The sequence below is a fragment of the Scyliorhinus torazame genome, chromosome 1 (genome assembly GCF_047496885.1).
Source record: "Scyliorhinus torazame isolate Kashiwa2021f chromosome 1, sScyTor2.1, whole genome shotgun sequence".
Lineage (NCBI taxonomy): Eukaryota > Metazoa > Chordata > Chondrichthyes > Carcharhiniformes > Scyliorhinidae > Scyliorhinus > Scyliorhinus torazame.
Window position 1 is genome coordinate 309,185,192 of NC_092707.1, and position 20,459 is coordinate 309,205,650.

Genomic DNA, 20,459 nt, shown 5'->3' on the forward strand with positions numbered 1-20,459 from the left:
GGTTAGTCCACGGTGGCTTCCTATCCTTCACCCTGGAATGTGGGCAACTTGGCACTGCCCAGCTGGCACCTTGGCACTGCCGCCCTGGCACTGCCAAGGTGCCTGAATAGCACTGTCTGGGTGCAAGGGTGGCAGTGCAGGAGTGCCTGAGTGCCAGGACGGCACTTCCAAGGGTCAGGGGCTGAGGGGGGAATGCCCATGAAATGAGGGGGGGGGAGGGTACAGGGCAGTTAAGTAGGGGCCTCCATGGGGTTTGGGGGCAGACAGGTGGGGGTCCTGGAAGGAGGGGGTGTGCTGTAAGGGGCTTCGGACGACCTGAAGATCAGGGCCCCCCAGGGACCCCATAGCAGGGTGTCCTCACTTGGGGGATGTGGGGTAGTGCCCATGTGTGTGTGGCATGACATTGCCTATGGGTGGGGGGTGTGGGGGGGGAAGAAACCCACAAGCTCACTTAAAGATTGGGGCACCCTTTCAAAATGACGGCCCCTTCTCTTGAGTTAAGCTCCCAGTGTTAAAAAAAATAGTGTAGACTAAACCAGTGAGAAACACCCCCGGGCCCAAAATAATGACTAAAGACGCGATTCTTCGGCCTCGTTAGGCTCTAGCCCAAGTGAAACAAGGCTGGGGCACCGCGGTAGCCTTGTGGATAGCACAATTGCTTCACAGCTCCAGGGAACCAGGTTCGATTCCAGCTTGGGTCACTGTCTGTGCGGAGTCTGCACATCCTCCCCGTGTGTGCGTGAGTTTCCTCCGGGTGCTCCGGTTTCCTCCCACAGTCCAAAGTTGTGCAAGTTAGGTGGATTGGCCATGATAAATTGCCCTTAGTGTCCAAAATTGCCCTTAGTGTTGGGTGGGGTTACTGGGTTATGGGGATAGGGTGGTGGTGTTGGCCTTGGGGAGGGTGCTCTTTCCAAGAGCCGGTGCAGACTCGATGGGCCGAATAGCCTCCTTCTGCACTGTAAATTCTATGATTATATGAAGAATAGCGGGAGAGGTTTAAAATAAGAACCGTGCCAGGCGCCAAACATTTTGCGATGCAACCAGCCTGCTCTCATAGGCGAAATCGGGATCTCGCTGTTGCATGGTGAGAAACCAATTATCTTTTTTAAAAAAAATATTTATTAAAGTTTTTTAACACAATTTTTCTCCCTTACAAACAATAACCCCCCCCCCGTAACAAAAAAAATACGAGAAATCGCGCAGAGCAAGATATATACATGGCAAAATGATATATTTACACAGCTTTGTACACTGGCCCTCACCCGTACGTCCCTCCCAGGACGTCCCCCCCCCCCGCCCAAGGTTGCTGCTGCTGTTGACTGACCTTCCTCTAACGCTCTGCGAGATAGTCTAGGAACGGTTGCCACCGCCTGTAAAACCCCTGCGCAGACCCTCTCAAGGCGAACTTAATCCTCTCCAACTTTATGAACCCAGCCATATCATTTATCCAGGCCTCCAGGCTGGGGGGCTTTGCCTCCTTCCACATTAGCAAGATCCTTCGCCGGGCTACTAGGGACGCAAAGGCCAGAATGCCGGCCTCTTTCGCCTCCTGCACTCCCGGTTCGTCCACTACTCCAAATATTGCTAGCCCCCAGCTTGGCTTGACCCGGACTTTCACCACCTGAGATACTGCTCCCGCCACTCCTCTCCAGAACCCCTCCAGTGCCGGGCATGACCAAAACATATGGACATGGTTCGCCGGGCTCCCTGAGCACCTTCCACATCTGTCCTCTACCCCAAAGAACCTACTCAACCTCGCCCCCGTCAAGTGCGCTCTGTGGACCACCTTAAATTGCATCAGGCTGAGCCTGGCACACGAGGAGGAGGAATTAACCCTACCTAGGGCATCAGCCCACAGACCTTCCTCGATCTCCTCCCCCAGCTCCTCCTCCTATTTACCCCTCAACTCTTCTACCAGCGCTTTCCCCTTTTCTTTCAACTCCTGGTGTATTTCCGACACCTTGCCCTCCCCGACCCACACACCCGAGATCACCCTATCTTGAACTTCTTGTGCCGGGAGCAATGGGAATTCCCTCAACTGCCGCCTCAAAAAAGCCCTCACCTGCATATATCTAAAGGCATTTCCCGGGGGTAACTCGAACTTCTCCTCCAGTGCCCCTAGGCTCGCAAACGTCCCGTCGATGAACAGGTCCCCCATTCTTCCAATCCCCGCCCGATGCCAGCTCTGGAACCCCCCGTCCATCTTCCCCGGGACAAACCGGTGGTTACCCCTGATCGGGGACCACACCAATGCTCCCGTCGCACCCCGGTGCCGTCTCCACTGGCCCCAGATCCTTAGCGTTGCCGCCACCACCGGGCTCGTGGTATACTTTGTCGGCGAGAGCGGCAGCGGTGCCGTCACCAACGCCCCCAGGCTCGTTCCTTTACAGGACGCCATCTCCATCCTCTTCCATGCCGCCCGCTCTCCCTCCATAACCCACTTGCGGATCATCGCCACATTTGCTGCCCAGTAGTAGCTACCCAGGTTTGGCAGCGCCAACCATCCTCGGTCCCTACTGCGTTCCAGGAACCCTCTCCTTACTCTCGGGCTCTTATTCGCCCACACAAACCCCATAATACTCCTGCCTACTCCCTTAAAAAAGGCCTTAGTGATCACGATGGGAAGGCATTGAAACACAAACAGAAACCTCGGAAGGACCACCATTTTGATCGACTGCACTCTACCCGCCAGCGAGAGCGGTAACATGTCCCATCTTTTGAAATCCTCCTCCATTTGCTCCACCAACCTCGTCAGGTTCAGTTTATGTAGGGTCCCCCAACTCCTGGCTATCTGGATCCCCAGATACCGAAAGCTCCCCTCCGCCCTCCTCAGCGGTAGGTCCCCTATCCCTCTTTCTTGAACCCCCTCCTGTAATACAAAGAGCTCACTCTTCCCTACATTGAGCTTATAGCCTGAAAACTCCCCAAACTCCCTTAGAGTCTGCATGACCTCCACCATCCCCTCCATTGGATCCGCCACGTACAGCAACAGGTCATCCGCATATAGCGACACCCAATGCTCTTCTCCCCCTCAGACCACCCCCTTCCATTTATTAGACTCCCTCAATGACATGGCCAATGGTTCGATCGCCAATGCGAACAACAGGGGGGACAGGGGGCACCCCTGCCTCGTCCCTCGGTACAGTCGAAAGTACTCCGACCTCCGCCGATTCGTCACTACACTTGCCATCGGGGCTCTGTAAAGGAGCTTAACCCAATTGATAAACCCTACCCCGAACCCAAACCTGCGCAGTACCTCCCAGAGGTACTCCCACTCTACTCGGTCAAAGGCCTTCTCCGCGTCCATAGCTGCCACTATCTCTGCCTCTCCCTCCTCCGATGGCATCATTGTCACGTTTAAGAGCCGCCGCACATTGGTGTTTAGTTGCCTGCCCTTTACAAATCCCGTCTGGTCCTCGTGGATTACCCCCGGGACACAGTCCTCGATCCTCGTGGCCAGCATTTTTGCCAGCAACGTTGCATCCACATTGAGGAGCGAGATCGGCCTGTACGATCCACATTGCAGTGGGTCCTTGTCCCGCTTTAGGATCAAAGAAATTGTCCCCTCCGACATTGTCGGGGGCAGGGTCCCCTCCTCTCTTGCCTCATTAAAGGTCCTCACCAGTAGCGGGGCCAACAGGTCTGCGTACTTCCTGTAGAACTGCACCGGGAATCCGTCCGGTCCCGGGGCCTTCGCCGCCTGCATGCTCCCCAAACCCTTGCTTAGCTCCTCCAACCCAATTGGTGCCCCCAAACCAGCCACCTCTTGCTCCTCCACCCTCGGGAATCTCAGCTGATCTAGGAATCGTCTCATTTCCTCTTCCCCCGCTGGGGGCTGGGATCTGTACAGCTCTTCATAAAAGGCCTTGAATACCTCGTTTATTTTCGTCGCACTCCGAGCCGTGGCTCCCCTTCCATCTTTGACTCCCCCTATTTCCCTCGCTGCCATCCTCTTACAGGGCTGGTGTGCCAGCATCCGACTAGCCTTTTCCCCATACTCGTAGGTCGCCCCCTGCGCTTTCCTCCACTGTGCCTCCGCCTTCCCTGTGGTCAACAGGTCAAACTCCGTCTGGAGCCGTCGTCGTTGCCCAAGTAATCTTTCCTCTGGGGCCTCTGCGTATCTCCTGTCCACTCTCAAAATCTCCCCCACTAACCTTTCTAATTCCATACCCTCTGTCTTCTCCCTATGAGCCCTAATGGAAATTAGCTCTCCCCTGATCACCGCCTCCCATACCACCCCCACCCGCACCTCCCCGTTGTCGTTGGCCTCCAAGTACCTTTCGATACACCCCCTCACCTTCCCACACACCACCTCGTCCGCCAGCAGTCCCACATCCAGCCGCCACAACGGGCGTTGGTCCCTCTCCTCTCCCAGCTCCAGTTCCACCCAGTGTGGGTCATGGTCCGAAACGGCTATAGCCGAATACTCCGTCCCCTCCACCCTTGGGATGAGCGCCCTACCCAGAACAAAGAAATCTATCCGGGAGTAGGCTTTGTGTACATGGGAGAAGAAAGAAAATTCCCTGGCCTGCGGCCTTGCAAACCGCCATGGGTCCACTCCCCCCATCTGATCCATAAACATCCTAAGTACCTTGGCCGCCGCCGGCCTCTTTCCAGTCCTTGATTTGGAGCCGTCTAGTGCTGGATCCAACATTTATTGAAGTCCCCTCCCATTATCAGGTCTCCTATCTCCAGGTCCGGAATGCGCCCCAACATGCACTTCATGAATCCTGCATCATCCCAGTTCGGGGCTTATACGTTTACCAACACCACCCACATCCCTTGCAGCCTACCGCTCACCATTACATATCGCCCTCCATTGTCCGCTACAATAGTCTTGGCCTCAAATGACACCCGCTTTCCCACCAATATTGCCACCCCTCTATTCTTCGCGTCCAGTCCCGAGTGGAATACCTGTCCTACCCATCCCTTTCTTAGCCTGACCTGGTCCGCCACCTTCAGGTGTGTCCCTTGGAGCATGGCCACGTCCGCCTTCAGTCCCTTTAAGTGCGCGAACACTCGAGCCCTCTTCACCGGCCCATTCAGGCCCCTCACATTCCACGTTATCAGCCGGATTGGAGGGGCTCTCACCCACCCCCCCCCCACCCCCCACCCCCCACCGACTAGCCATCTCCTTTTCTGGGCCAGTCCCGTGTCCACGCCTCCCTCACCCTCCAGTCCCCCAGAGGGGGGATCCCCCCCCCCCCCCACCTCTTCTGTGTCCCATTCCCTTTCGGCCAGTGCAGCAGCAACCCTTACACCCCCCCCCCCACCCGCTAGTCTAGCTTTTTTGCTCCCCCCATGTCACTCCCGTAAGTCAGCTGACGCCTGCTGACCCCGGCTTCCCCCGCTGTCCCATTGACCTCCCCGCGTGGGAGTCTCCCAATCCATATGCATTCCTTCATTCCCGTTCCCGCCTTTCTTCCCGCGCGCGGGAAAACACCCCGCGCTTTCCAAAGCCTGCTCCGCCCCCTCTGGCGCAGCTCCTGTCGCGGCCTTGTCTCTCTCCCCCAGCCCATGTAACATTTCCTGCGCGTGATTGACCCCCTATATACAACAACCATCACACATCAAACCTCAAACATCCCCCCTACCCTCACAGACCCTCAGTTAGAGTCCAACTTTTCGGCTTGTACAAAGGTCCACGCCTCTTCAGGCGTTTCGAAGTAATAGTGTTGGCCCTTGTATGTGACCCACAGTCGCGCTGGCTGCAGCATTCCGAATTTCACTTCTTTCTGGTACAACGCCGCTTTGGCCCGGTTGAAACCCACTCTCCGCTTTGCAACCTCCGTGCTCCAGTCCGGGTATATTCGGATCTCTGCATTGTCCCACTTGCTGCTCCGCTCCTTCTTGACCCATCTCAGGACCCACTCTCTGTCCGTGAACCGGTGGAACCTCACCACCATCGCCCTTGGTGGCTCATTTGCCTGGGGCTTCTTCGCCAGCACCCGATGTGCCCCGTCCAACTCCAGCGGCCTCGAAGGGGCCTTCGTGCCCATCATCGCCTCGAGCATCGTGCTCGCGTATGCCCCGGCATCAGCCCCCTCCACTCCCTCAGGGAGACCCAGGATTCGCAGATTCTTTCTCCTCGACCTGTTCTCCAGGTCTTCGAGTCTTCCCGCCCACCTCTTGTGTAGCGCCTCGTTCTGCTCCACTCTCACCGCCAGGCCCACGAGCTCGTCCTCATTATGACTGACTCTTTTCTGTACCTCCTGGATCTTAGCTTCGTGGACCTTCTGGGTGATCCTGAGTCCTTCAATTGCCGAAAGCATAGGCGCCTACATCTCCTCGCTTTGCTCCTCGAAGCAGCGCTTGATGAACTCCTGCAGCTCCCCTTTGTCCCTGGCCGCCGCCATTTTGTTTTCTTTCCCTCGCTTCTCCCGTTGCTCCAGTGCCGCTCCTTTGGCCGTTACACATCTGGTCCGTTTAAAAAGTCTATGGAAACTCCTGAAAAAGGTCTGAGAGTCAGTTCCAGACGGGAGCTGCCGAATGCGCGACCTACTCCTCCATGGCCGCCACCAGAAGCCTCGTCCCTGCTTCTTCAATTGCCTTGGTAAATCTTTTCACAGTTGTTCCCTCTGCTGCTAGAATTCACCTTTGATAGAGTCAAGTCAGATTGCAGCTTTAAGCTTGCCCTTCTCCTGCCTGCATGCTGGACGAGGCTTTTGTCTAAACCTGCAGCCAAAGCCAAATCTTTTACTGTTTCTGCCGGGTCTGGTAGCCAAAAGACACAACATTCCTGGGGGACACTGACAGGGGAATGCTGCAGTCTTCTTGCCACACCGGGAAATGTCAAACAAATGCCGTGGGGGCCCTGTAAAAGAGCCCAAAAGTCCATTCCAAGCGGGAGCTACCGAATATGCGACCTAGCTCTGCATAGCACCACCCGGAAATTCCGAGAAACCAATTATCAGCACTTAAGCCCTATTTCCATATAATTAATGGGAGCCGCCACATATCCAACGGCCTTCCCAGCAAGTGGTCTTGCTTGCACCGATTAGTACTCCTTTTGCAAAACGTGAACCTGGCGGAAAGGCTTCTGTGGGGACCTTAGGAGGTGAGTAGCAATCTTTGCTCACAGGCAAATAGACAGGGGGCACCGGGCTTGCCACCCCAGTGCTCGTTGGGGGTGGGGGACACTCAGCTGGGGAAGGGGGATCATTGGCTGGGGGTGGGGACCCTCTGCAGGGCTGGGCCGCCATGGGAGGGTGAGGGGGAGGCAATTGGGGGGCTACCGGTGGCAACCGCCCATGCCAACCCCCGGATCGTATGTACTCATTCCGGGGCAACTCCTGTCCCTGCCCATCTGCTCCACCGACCACCCATAAGCCCTACAGACTGCCGAAGCATCTGGCCGTGCAGCTGAAGGCAATTGCAATTGTGGTTCACACAATCCAAGTGGATTCCTGTGGGTGGGCGTGCCATGTAGCATGTGGGAGTCATTGCCTAGCAACCCAATTACACCTTGATTCCTGGACACTGTGCCTGAACATGCAGGAGACAACACCACACACGCAACAGCCAACATCCAACCACCCAGGGGATAGGATTCAACTCCGGGGACATGTCCATGGTCAGAGGGTGGGTGAGTGCCAGGGGAGCGGGGGAGATGCCTGGTGAGATGGGCCAAAGATTTGGAGGTTGCCGCATATTGCGGAAGAATGTAACAAAGGCATCAAACAAAGGTGTTTATTGTGTTTTACAATTCCCCACCTTCCCGATGGTGCTGCTCCCTCCCCACCCCCAGCCCCATCACCCCCTACCTACCCCCATCCCCCAGTGATCTTCGATGTGCTTTGCCGTCCTAGCTCTACCACTACATCTTCCCAAGATGCATATCAGAGGCGTAGGCAGCCAGCTGCCCCACACATTCCGTGGCCTGGCGGGCGCCCTCTGGGGCTCTGGGGCAGGAGGGTCCTGGCTCACTTGTCGGCAGCACATGCACAGCCATACCGCCCTGTCCCGTGTGCTGGCTGCGAGACACGGCCTCATCAGAGGGGTGAAACTCGGGGGAGCTGGTGGCCACCATCGCCACTCCAGGGGACGGGTCCGGGATGGCACCCGGCGCCGCCTCCTCCTGCTCCATGTCCATAGGGCCCTGGAGTTCACCATGGGACGGAGGAGTAGCTGGTTCAAGCCCCAACTGCCCCTGCATCATCTGGCTCTGCCAGCCGTGGCGGTTCCTGTGGTCCGCACCATCATATCGACGCCCTCGGTAATGCTCCTCAGTGATTGGAACAAGGTCTGCAGCACCGCGGCAATTCCCACCTGCGACTGGTACAATCTCCGCAGCAATTACCTATTGTTGTGAGCTGCTGGGTTGACTGAGCAAGTGCTGCTTAAGTGCTGCTCGACCATGTTAGCGGGGGGTTGGCGAGAGTGGTGCCGTCGAATCAGCTGGCAAACCTTAATTTGCAGCGAGAAACCCGTGAGACCTCATTAACTGGACCAATTACCGTTGAATGGCGTTGCCGGTCTCGCTGGGCCAAGTGCTGGGAAGCTCGTGGCAGTCCCGCTTGCTACAACACTTAGAAATCTTTCCGGAGAATCGTGCCCTAAGTGTCATTGAATGGCAGTGGGGAAGTCGCCGGCAGAGCCGATGGGAAACTGCCTGAAAAATCCGCCATAAATGAACTTAGAAATTTTTCTGGAGAACTGCGCCCTTTGAAATTCTTTCATCACTGGGAGTTGAACCCACCGGCTCCTCAGACATCAGGCTGCTATTTTGAAAGGGTGCCCTGATCTTTAAGTGAGCTTGAGGGTCCCCCACAGCCCCCACCCATGTCGGTCTTCTATTCACGGCATGGGTTACCTATCTAGCTTGGAAACCCGATTGAGTATAAGCTTATAATTCCCACAGAGGCAGACCAATTTGTCTGGCTTGAGGACCGGGACAACAGGCGCTTCCCAATCTGCAAATTGCACAGGTTTTCTCATATCTAGATTTTCCAGGTGACATGCTTGTTGTCCGCCTTTTCCAACAGGGAATATGGAATCAGTTTTGCTCTAAAATATTTAAGTGTAGCGTCAGGGTCAACATAAATTCTGGCTCTGGCTCCTTTTATTTTTCCAAGGCCCTCCTGGAAGCTTTCATGTTATTTGTGACTTCATACAGTGCTCCTGTGCCGAGCCTAAAAATCTGTAGCCTGTTCAGCCTGAACCGCTGGAACCAATCTTTCCCCATAAGACTGGGTCCCTGTCCCGCACAACAATGAGTGGAGGTCGGGCTGATTGCTGCCTGTAGGTCACCGGGGTCATTACAGTGCCCTTATTCCACAAAACTTCCCACTCATCGGCGGCTAGTCTGGCCCGAGTGCCTTCTTGGCTCAAAGATTGGATACCAGTTTGGAGGCGATCAAATGTCTGGTCTCCAATGACGAGAAGGCAGCCACTGTGTCTACTTCCATTTCAAATGGGTGACCATTTACCAGAAGTTCCATCATTATTGGGCAACATTGGTCATGATACCATGGTTTGGTTGTATTGGGCGGGATTCTCCGACCCCCCCCCGCCAAGTCGGAGAATCGCCGGGGGTTGGCGTGAATCCCGCCCCTGCCGGTTGTCAAATTCTCCGGCACCGGATATTCGGCGGGGGTGGGAATCGCGCTGCATCGGTTGGCGGGCCCCCCCCCAGCCCCGGCGATTCTCAGGCCTGTGATGGGCCGAAGTCCCGCTGCTGGAATGCCTGTCCCGCCGGCGAGAATCAAACCACCTCTCTTACCGGCGGGACAAGGCGGCGCGGGCGGGCACCGGGGTCCTGGCGGGGGCCCAGGGCGATCTGGCCCCGGGGGGGTGCCCCCACGGTGGCCTGGCCGGCGATCGGGGCCCGCCGATCCGCGGGCGGGCCTGTGCCGTGGGGGCACTCTTTTCCTTCCGCCTTCGCCATGGTCTCCACTAAGGCGGAGGCGGAAGAGACCCCCTCCACTGCGCATGCGCGGGGATGCCGTGAGCGGCCGCTGACGCTCCCGCGCATGCGCCGCCCGGCAAAGTCATTTCCGCGCCAGCTGGCGGGGCACCAAAGGCCTTTCCCGCCAGCTGGCGGGGCGGAAATCAGTCCGGCGCGGGCCTAGCCCCTCAAGGTGAGGGCTCGGCCCCTCAAGATACGGAGAATTCCGCACCTTTGGGGCGGCGTGATGCCAAACTGATTTGCGCCATTTTTGGCGCCGGTCGGCGGACATCGCGCCGATTGCGGAGAATCTCGCCCATTTTCTCCACTTGAGAGTGGGTATACCTGCATGGTATGGGCCTGCGCTGGATTTGGCTTCTTCCCTGAGTGACACACTTATTGCCTATTCCTATAGCTTTGTCTTGGCTGTGCCCTTTTACATCATCTGACATCTGTAACCTCTGGAGTGGATTTCCTCGCATCCTGTGGAAATTTCTCATAATAATTTCTTGACTGCTGGGGGACAGGAGCTGAGCTCCAACTTGGTGATGGACTATTTACATAGGCACGTTCAGTTGAGGAATGGTCACTTTTGCAAGAGGCTTCTCCCCCTAACCGGACGGCATTGCTGTCTGATGCCCCTTGCACCTCTTGAGCCCTTTTTTCTGCATTCTCCAAGGAGACAGCTATCTTTTTTAAGAAACGTTTTTGTTCTCCTTTTTTAGATTTTCATCAAAATGTACAACAGATAATCAACAATAACAACAAATGAAATGGCAATCCCCCAGCCAACAATCCCCTTATCCCACCCACCCTCAAACAGCTCCCAACATTTTGAATACAAAGCACCAATGAAAAAGAATCATCAATAACTTATACATTCCAACCCCCCCCCCCCCCAATGTTCAGTGTCATCCAATTCATGAAAATGCATGATGACAAGGTCCATGAGTTGTAGAACCCTTCCATCCTCCCTCTCGACTCGAACTTTACTTTCTCGAGCGTTAAGAACTCCAGCAGATCGCCACGCTGAGGCACAAGATGGGAAAGCCGACCTCCACCCCAACAGAATTCGCTTTGGGCGATTAGCGAGGCGAAGGCCAAGACATCTGCCTCCGCACCCGCTTCCAACCCAGGCCAATCCGACACCCCAAATATGGCTTCTAGGGGACCCGGTTCAAGTCTCAAGTGCAGCACATTTGAGATTATCTAAAAGACCTCCCTCCAAAACCCCGCCAGTTTTGGACAGGACCAAAACATATGAACATGATTAGTGGGTCCCCTCCCACACCATTCACAAACATCCTCCACCCCCTCAAAATGTCGGCTTATCCTCGCCCTTGTGAGGTGCGCCCTATACACCACCTTCAGCTGTATCAGCCCCAACCTCATGCACGAAGTTGACGCATTCACCCTCCGGTGCATCTCACACCATGACCCCTCCTCAATATCCTCCCCCAACTCTTCCTCCCACTTCACCTTAATCCTCTCTCGCGACACCTTGGGCGGGATTCTCCGAACCCCGGCGATTCTCCGACGCCAGCTGCCGAATTCTCTGGTGCCGGTTTTCGGGCGAGGTGGGGATCACGCCATGCCGATCGGGGGCCGTTGGCAACGCCCCCCACCCCCAATTCTCTGGGCCCCGATGGGCCGAGCCGCCACCCGTTTTCGGCCAGTCCCGCCGGCGTGAAATAGACATGGTCCATCCCGGCGGGACCTGGCTTGGAGGGCGGGCTAGCGGAGTCCTCGCAGGTGGATCCTACCCCGCGGGGGCCCCCACGGTGGCCTGGCCCGCGATCGAGGCCCACTGATCTGCGGGCGGGCCTGTGCCATCGGGACACTCTTTCCCTCCACGCCGGCCTCTGTAAGGCTCCGCCATGGCCGGTGTGGAGAAGAAACCTCCTGCGCATGCGCAGGAAACACGCCGGCGGTTCTGCGCATGTGGCAACTCGTGGCGACCCTTTGGCGCCGTTTGGCGTGGCGCCAACCCCGCCAGCGCAGTCCTAGTCCCCGGAAGTGCGGAGGATTCCGCAACTTCCGGGTGGCCCGACGCTGGAGTGGTTCGTGCTGCTCTTGGCTCCGACGTCGGGCTGTCCCACCAATTGCAGGAGAATCCCGGCCCTTATCGTCCCCCAGAATCACGCCATAATCACTGACACCACCCCCTTCTCCATTCCCCCTGTCGTCAATATCTCATCCAACAGAGTGGGAGCCGGCGCCATCAGAATGCTCTGTACCTCCTTCCTGGCAAAATTTCGGACCTGTATATACCTAAACATCTGCCCCTGCCCCAACTCATATTTTTCCCCCAGCTCCTCGAACTTCGCAAACTGGCCTCCCAGAAACAAATCCTTCAATACCCTAACTCCCCTCTCCTCACATCGCTGAAAATTCCCATCCCACCTTCCTGTCTCGAATCTATGATTCCCTGGAACTGCCATTTCCCTCGACCTTGCCCACCTAAAATGCTGGAGCAACTGCCTCCAGATCTTCAGCGTTGCCACTACCACCGGACTCCCTGAATGTGATGGGGAGGGGTGCTGTTGTCAATGCCCTTAACCCCGACCCCCTGCATAGACTCTCCTCCAATCTAACCCACTGAGCGTCCCCCCTGTAATCCAGCCCCTCACCTTCTCAGTATTTTCCGCCCAGTGATAATACAATAAATTTGGGAGACCCAACCGCCTAACTGCCGTCCCCTCTGCAACAGCACCTTCTTAATCCTAGCCACCTTCCCTCCCCCCAAATGAACGATTAATCAACTTCTCTACTTCCTTAAAAAGTGCCTTTGATAAAAAGATCAGCAGGCATTGAAAAATGAACAAAAACCGTGGCAATACATTCATCTTAATCGCCTGTAACCAACCTGCCAGCGACAGAGGAAAACCATCCCACCTTGCCAAATCCGCTTTCACCCTCCCCACCAGACCAGTAATGTTATATCTACGGAGCACCCCCCAATCCTGTGCCACCTGCGCCCCCAGGTTTCTAAAATGGGTTACCGCCCTACGGAGTGGCAGCCCCTCCACCCCTGCTCCCACCCCTGGCCGGGACACCACAAAATATTCAATTTTATCCAAATTTAGTTTATACCCCGATAAAGACCCAACACTCGAAGGAGCTATAGTATACCACCCATTGATGCACTCGGTTCCAACACATATCATAGCAAGTCGGCTGCGTACAAGGATACCCTATGCTCCACTCCTCCCCCCACCCCGCACAATCCCCCTCCACACCCCCGAATTTCTCAGCGCGATGGCCAAAGGCTCAATCGCAAGTGCGAACAACAGGGGAGACATAGGACACCCCTGCCTGGTCCCTTGATGTATTGCAAAATACCCAGAATTCATGTTTGGAGACAGCTATCTTAATGGTTTTCTTTAGACCCAGATTGAGCTGACAGAAGATTTTTTAGTTGTCACATGTGCATTCCGTGTACCAATCCGTCTCGCAACATCTCGGTCACAATGTTCTGACAGTTTCCGCAATCGGGTCATAAATTCAGTGACAGGTTCCCCTGGGGTTCTCCCTGCCATGTTAAAGTAGTACCGCTGGAGTGTGATAGAGGGCTACGGGTCAAAGTGATTTCGCACTAGGTTTACGAGCTCGTCAAAAGCTTTTGAGTCAATGGCATCTGGATAGGCCTGGTTTTTTATCATGCTAAATGTTGGAGCCCTGCATGCTGTTAGCAGAATCATTTTCTGCTTCTCATCTTCCACAATATTATTAGCCCAGAAGAAGTAATGCATGTGTTTCATGCACTGGGCATAGTCTTCTCTGTTAACGTCAGAGAATCAGAATTTCCTGAAGAGAGTCATTTTGTTTCTGACTGGATTAGACACTCGTTTTCGACTCTGAAGGTTACTTGGAAAAACGGTCGTCAATGAAATAATTTCTCCAAGGCCAGTCTTCCAATAACAAACCATATTAATGCAATAACGGAAAAGGCTAACACCCATGGGGGATCTATTGACGGTCCCTCATGTCCTTCATGACCACCATAACACATAACATACTCTGCAAACATGGCTGACAGCAACACAGCACAAGTAAATAATTTAAACATGCATTCCTGATCTGTGTGACTCAGTAGTTTACCACATCCTGCATTTAACCTTCATTAGTCTTAAGAAGTCATTTTTACAGAATTAACAAATGTGCAACATTCTAATTGAACTGTTTTTTTTCATTCTCCCCACACTCTTAAGTCGATAGAGGTTTTATGGACTTCATTTTCAAAAAGATTCTAATGCTGGCATAACTACAGTCGCACTGTGACATAACAAATTTACAGGATCTATTACTTTCAAACACTTGCAACAATCCTTGTAGTTTATAGGAGAGAAATAATTAATGGAATTTCACACTATTGCTATGTCAAAAATACAATTCAGTAACTGCAGGTTCAAAACTTCCACACACAGTCCCTACAATTTACAACCTCCAACATTTGATACAGACATTCCTCCCTTACCCTAAAGGCATGAACTGTAATGTCATTAAAAGTCAACCATAAAGTGCGAAACTGGAGTCACATGCAGCCCAGACCAGTGAGGGATGCAAGATTCCTTTCCCTGAAGGTCCTTAGTGAATCAATCAATTTTCGCAGCAATCTGACAGCTTTCACTCTCATTTTATGGTGCGAATGACCAGGTTTATTGAATTGAACTTCATAACTTTCCCACAGTCAATTTAGAAGCTCTCGCTTACAGCCCAGTGACATGGCCATGAGACTACCATACCATGCACAAAGATTTGGACTTTTCAGCTATGAGTACTGGGATCTCTGGCTGATATTGTACCTCTTGAGCCCAGAGTGATGACGGCAATTCTCAGATCTGAGCTGCTGCCTTGTCTGAATTAAAGAACTCAGCAAAAACACAGGGATCAAACTCAATTTATACGCTTTAGTTCCATTCCTTTGTGATGCATTTCTTCCCGAGGCCACAGATCACGTTGAGAACATTTTCAGTTTTGTGGCCCAATAGGGGAATAAAATATGGGCCATGTAAGAGGAGGAGTACAATGGAACCTGTCTACAGTGTTATATTATTAGCTGTCTTTGCCCATCTGAGTTTTTCCATTGTGTAACCCAGCTGCTCATCTTGGTGTAAGGCATTTAGTTCATTTACAGTGGTAAGTAGTTCAGCGTGATTCTGCCCGCCTGTTGGTACAAGATACGGGGGGAAAAAAATCATCATTTGTGTCCGACTGCTTACCAATCGACTGCCTATCTTCAAAACAGTTGCTTTACTCAGCTGGTTCCGGCTTCCTTCCAGCACCTTTTGCAAATCTACACCGAGTCTGTCTAAAACCATGAATCTGTAGCTGGACGGGACAAAAGAAAAAGGTTAAAACCACACCAGCATTTCAGAGAGAAAGGCCTGACCTTGGGCAGATTGTCATTAGACGTGGAGATTTCTCACCTCTTCCCACTGTATTCTGCCAACCCTGATCCCCAGTAAGCAGGAATTCCCAAGAAACTCAACTGGTGGCTCTTCATCCAGTTTTTTACTGATAAGGGAATATACAAACAAAAAACAACTATTAAAATACATGTATTTTCTTTAGACAAGCACATGAAATATTAGCTTAGTCGTTTGCTGCATCCTCTAATCTAAAATGTAGCGCTATAATTATGTTGCAGTAATTATTTTGCTCATTCAAATGCTGTAGGATAAAGATGATGATGATATGCAGACTTTAGCCCTGAACACATTGTAGCACTAATTTTTAAAAATACACATAATTACTATGTACAAAGGCATTGCAGTGTACTTAAATTTCTACTCATTCATACAAGGTCCCACAAATAAAATGTGCAATTAGGGTACTCTACATCGCAGATACCTACTGTGCTCAGATTTCGCTGCTCTTTGGTAAAATTTCAGTTCCGTGAACAAGGGTCCATTATCCTGGTGCTCCTAAAAACAAGAATTACCCCTTATAACAGAGCATTCATACAGACAAATAACAGAATTAGCATCAAATAAGTATATGGCTCTCCCTGTTTCACCTCTATTACATGAAGTAGTAACAAACATATCTATTAATGAACTGGTTCTGCTTGTGGCCCAGTGAGCATCTTATCAAGTAGTTCTGAGCTATGCAAACTAGGCAGCTCCCCAAGGTTCAAGCCATGGTCAACATAGAACATGGAACATACAGTGCAGAAGGAAGCCATTCAGCCCATCGAGTCTGCACCGACCCACTTAAGCCCTCACTTCCACCCTCTCCCCATAACCCAATAAACCCTCCTAACCTTTAAGACTGAGGTAGCTGATCTGGAGCATCGATTGGCTTCAGTATCCTTCGTTTGAAACAATCAAACTTCAAAATTTGATCTACCACTCCTGCTAAAAAGTAAACTCACATGCAGGTCAGTCAGGACAGGATCTAACTTAGCTGTGAACAATGCACCAACGATCCGAGAGTCTATTGACCTTCATTGTCTTGATTCAGGTACAAAAATTAATTACTTGGGGAAGACATTGGAGGAATACAATCATATTCGGACAGAGAAACCTCATGCATTGCATGCTCAGGTAACCTTGTTTAATGAGAGTGGACAGGTTGATCCAACTCGGCGAACACTGTCCATGCTGCATCTGTTTCAGCTGCAGTGTAGTCACTCGATAAGGTCAACTCCAGATTTTTCTCCTCTGCTCTACTATTTGCCCCTCACTTGTTCATATGCCTAACTATAAAGATAAACTGCACAATCCTCTGCAAAAGTGGAGTGGGGGGGGGGGGGGGGTGAAAGCTCCTGCAGAAGGTTTAAAATGAGCTTGATCAGTAAAAGTTGAGAATTGGAGATGGATCTTCATCACCAATAACTTCCACTTAGATAGTCTGCTTAACATACTAAAACATGTCAAGGTGCAGCATCACAGAGCACAAGGAAAAACAGATGCTGAGCCAATGAATTACATTTTAGGAAGGGTGATCAAAAGCTTGGTCAAAGATTTGGATTGAGAGTCTTGAAAGAGGAGAGGACTGGAAGTGAATTTCAAAGTGTGCAGCACAGTGATTAGCACTGCTTCCTCGCAGCGCCAGGGACCCGGGTTCAATTCCGGCCTTGGGCGACTGTCTGTTGGAGTTTGCACTTTTTCCCCTTGTCTGCATGGGTTTCCTCCTGGTGCTCCGGTTTCCTCCCACAGTCAAAAGTTGTGCAGGTTACATGGAGTTACGGGAATGCGGGATAGAATGGGGGAGAGGACCTAGGTAGGGTGCTCTTTCGGAGGGTCGGAGCAGACTCAATGGGTCAAGTGGCCTCCTTCTGCACTGTAGGGATTCTACGGAATGTGACTCCAAGCATTGTTACAAAAGCAATGGGGAAAGGAGGGGTTTAATCAAGAAGCCCAAATCCAGAAATGGAGAAGTCAAAGTGGGTTGTGGGACTGGAAGTGCAAAAACGTAGAGGGAGTTAAACCCAGGGGTAAGAATTTTAAATTTGAGCTGTAATGGACTAGGAACCAATATTGGTCAGGGAGGAAATGTGTAAATGAAACATTGGTCAGCAGAGTTTTGGATGAGCTGCAGCTTAAGAGGAATGGCAGCAATGGGCATGAATCAACGGAAACATTTCTAAGTGTAGTTTTGGCACGTTTGACGGGGTGTTTCTCAATGGCCACATTGGTGAGACTGTGGCCCATATTCAACTGCACTTGGTGCAAAAAATTAGCCCCTACATGAGTCTCGCCATTGCTGGCTGTCTCGCCATCTGATTCGCAAGACTCGTGCCTCAGCATCGTGCCGCTGCTTTTAAACGCTCCCTCGACATTCACTCCCAGTCAAAACACAAGCATGGCAGCGCGCAGACCTGCTCCTCGCTTTGGGGATGCTGACCTGGCCAGGCTTCTTGATGCTGTGGACTAGAGGCGGTTCACCCTGTTCCCGCGAGGGGGGTCGGAGGACCAGCAGCGGGGTCAGCAATGCCGCCTGGAAGCTTTGGCAGCGGCTGTTAGTTCGGGCAGCATGACCAGGAGAACCGCCGTCCAATGTTGGAAGAAGATCAATAAACTCCACCGAGCTGCAAGGCTAAGTTACCACCTCCCTCCTGGCATCCGTTCTGCCTGCCACCCCTCAAATTCCCAATCCCCCCCATCCCCGTCCTCAAATCACTGGCTGACATCTCGCACACTCCCCACATCCGATCTTAGTGCTTGTTCCTCAACACCCCCTGGCACCCAACAGGACAACGTCTTCATGTCCAGATGTGGTGCCCATACATGCCACTTGCAATAGACCCCTGACCCATCAAGCGTGCGGCTCACACAGCCCACTGGCGAGGTGCCACAGCTATCACCCACGCCTTCCACCAGCACAGAGACACATACCTCGGTGGTGATAGTAGTTGACAGGCTTCTGGGGCACAATCTGGTGAGCATCACACAGTTGCTGATGCTGATGATAGGACACATCCATGACATTCAGGAATGGATATCAGTGACATTCCAGTGATTGCATAGCCAATTGGAGTAGTCCCAAAGGCTTTGGGTACACAGGATGGTGCTGGAAATGCGTGGCACAGAGACCAATACTGCTGAGATGGCAACCACAGTGGAAATCCTGGAGGACAACATTGGCGTCTTGAGTGGTGGTGTCCAAGGTATGGCTCAATCTGTGACAATCATGGCTGAAGGCCTCAACATCATGTTCCAGTTGCTGAGGGACATGTCCCAGATGCAGATCCACGTTGTCAAGGCACTCAATAGCATGGTTCAGTCACTAAGGAGCATTGCTGAGTGCATTGACACCATGATGCAGACAATGGGGAGCCTCCAGGACTGGCAGAGCCAGGTGACTCGGATATCTCTGGAGCTCACTCCAGCTGCCCTCCATCCGATTGAGTCTTCCATGGCCCTACAGGCACTGTCAGGGAGGAGGAAGTACTGGAGGCCCAACCTGGGGCCTGCAACCAAGGAGCCAAAGCCGGTCTCCAGTTCTTCCAAACCCTCCGCTACTGACACTGGCGCATCTCAAGGGCAGTGGGCAGAAGAGGGTGGCACGGTACATCGGCTGGGGCACTCCGGCTCCAGGCCCTCCAGACGACATCTGCCCAGGGCATCAAAGGCACAGGGAATGGATGGCAGCAGGCTGCCTATACCTCTGCAGAGACACACCTAGATGTAGCAGAAGATCACAAAAGATCAAGAAGCGTGAGGAGCACTGAGTGGGCACTGAAGGATTCACTATCTGTAGATAGCGAGAATGGAAATGTTTAATGGTCAAAATTAAAACATATAACACCTGATACAGTTGAAGCCTCTGTCACCTTAATCTTCACAGCAGGCCTACCTGCCCCCCACCCCCTGTTGCCTTCCATTCCACCCACCCTCTACCCCGCCCCCTGGGCAGTGTCCAAGATCAAAAAACCCCGATTCAGACCCCACTCAGAGGATTGAGCCTGTTGTCAGACAGGAGTCAGACTTGTGCAGAAACTGAGGAGCACCAGAGCTTCCTTCGCAGCGAGTTATCATCACTTGGGGCAGCATGGTAGCACAGTGGCTAACACTGAGGTTACACTGCGCCAGGGTCCCATGTTTGATTCCCCGCTGGATCACTGTCTGTGCGGAGTCTGCACGTTCTCCCTTTGTCTCTGTGGGTGTCCTCCGGGTGCTCCGGTTCCTCCCAGTCCAAAGACGTGCAGGTTAGGTGGATTGGCCATGCTAAATTGTCCTTAGTGTCCAAAAAGGTTAGGAGGGGTTATTGGGTTAGGGGGATAGGGTGGAAGTGAGGGTTTAAGTGGGTCGGTGCAGACCCGATGGGCCGAATGGCCTCCTTCTGCACTCTATGTTCTATGTTCACTCTCCTACCTTTTATATTGACCCGCTGACAGTGTCGACACAGGCCCATCACCCTGGAGTGATGGTACACAGACCCTTGGAGGGTGGAACAGGATGTTTGAGGAGGCGGCGGTGTGATGGAGTAAGTGGGTGGGGAATGAGGGGGATGGGTGGAGGGGGAAATGGGCGAGTGGGCTAACGGGGAATGGGGAAAGGAGGGAAATGGGGGGGGGAAGGAGGGAAATGGGGGAAAAAGTGAATTCAGGGGAAGGAGGGAAATTGGGGGGGGAAGGAGGAATTGGGAGAGGGAGGGAAATGGAGGAAGGGGGGATTCGGAGGAGGGAAATAAATGGGAGGAAGGATGGAAATGGGGGGGGGGGGGCGGGATGTTGAGCTGATAGACTCAGCCTTATCCTATGAGAATCTAGAGACGATGAGGGCCTCCTGGTCCATCGGGTATGTCGGACCGTTTCTGCCGCCTACCTCCATCCTCAGGCTCCTCCTCGGGTTCGTTCTCCAGCACCGCCCCCCTCTTCCCCCTTAGATGAGGTTGCATGTCCAGCCTCTTCCACTTCCAGCATGTCACCTTGCTGCTGTGCCAGATTGTGTGGGTGTACAGCAGGACATCGCCAGAGTGGTCCAGGCATCTGAACAGCGTTTTTAGCAGTCTGATGCACCACTCAATGTCAGTATAGGTGGCAACATGGGCCTCATTATAACAGGTCTCCGCATCGGTCACAAGCATCATCAGCAATGACCTCAACGGCTATCTCTTATCCCCT

The 20,459-nt window shown here is 53.0% G+C and overlaps 1 protein-coding gene across 3 annotated transcripts in view; it reads right to left on the bottom strand.

The window, feature by feature from the left end:
* LOC140423806 (serine/threonine-protein kinase VRK1-like) overlaps positions 1–20,459 on the bottom strand; it is a 212,140-nt gene that overhangs the window by 180,496 nt on the left and 11,185 nt on the right. For all 3 annotated transcript variants that reach the window (XM_072507813.1, XM_072507814.1, XM_072507815.1), the window contains 3 exons: positions 15,744–15,813; positions 15,316–15,403; positions 15,109–15,217 (listed from right to left, as the gene is read on the bottom strand). In XM_072507813.1, coding sequence (XP_072363914.1) covers positions 15,109–15,217; positions 15,316–15,403; positions 15,744–15,813 — 267 coding nt within the window. The remainder of the gene's footprint in view (positions 1–15,108; positions 15,218–15,315; positions 15,404–15,743; positions 15,814–20,459) is intronic.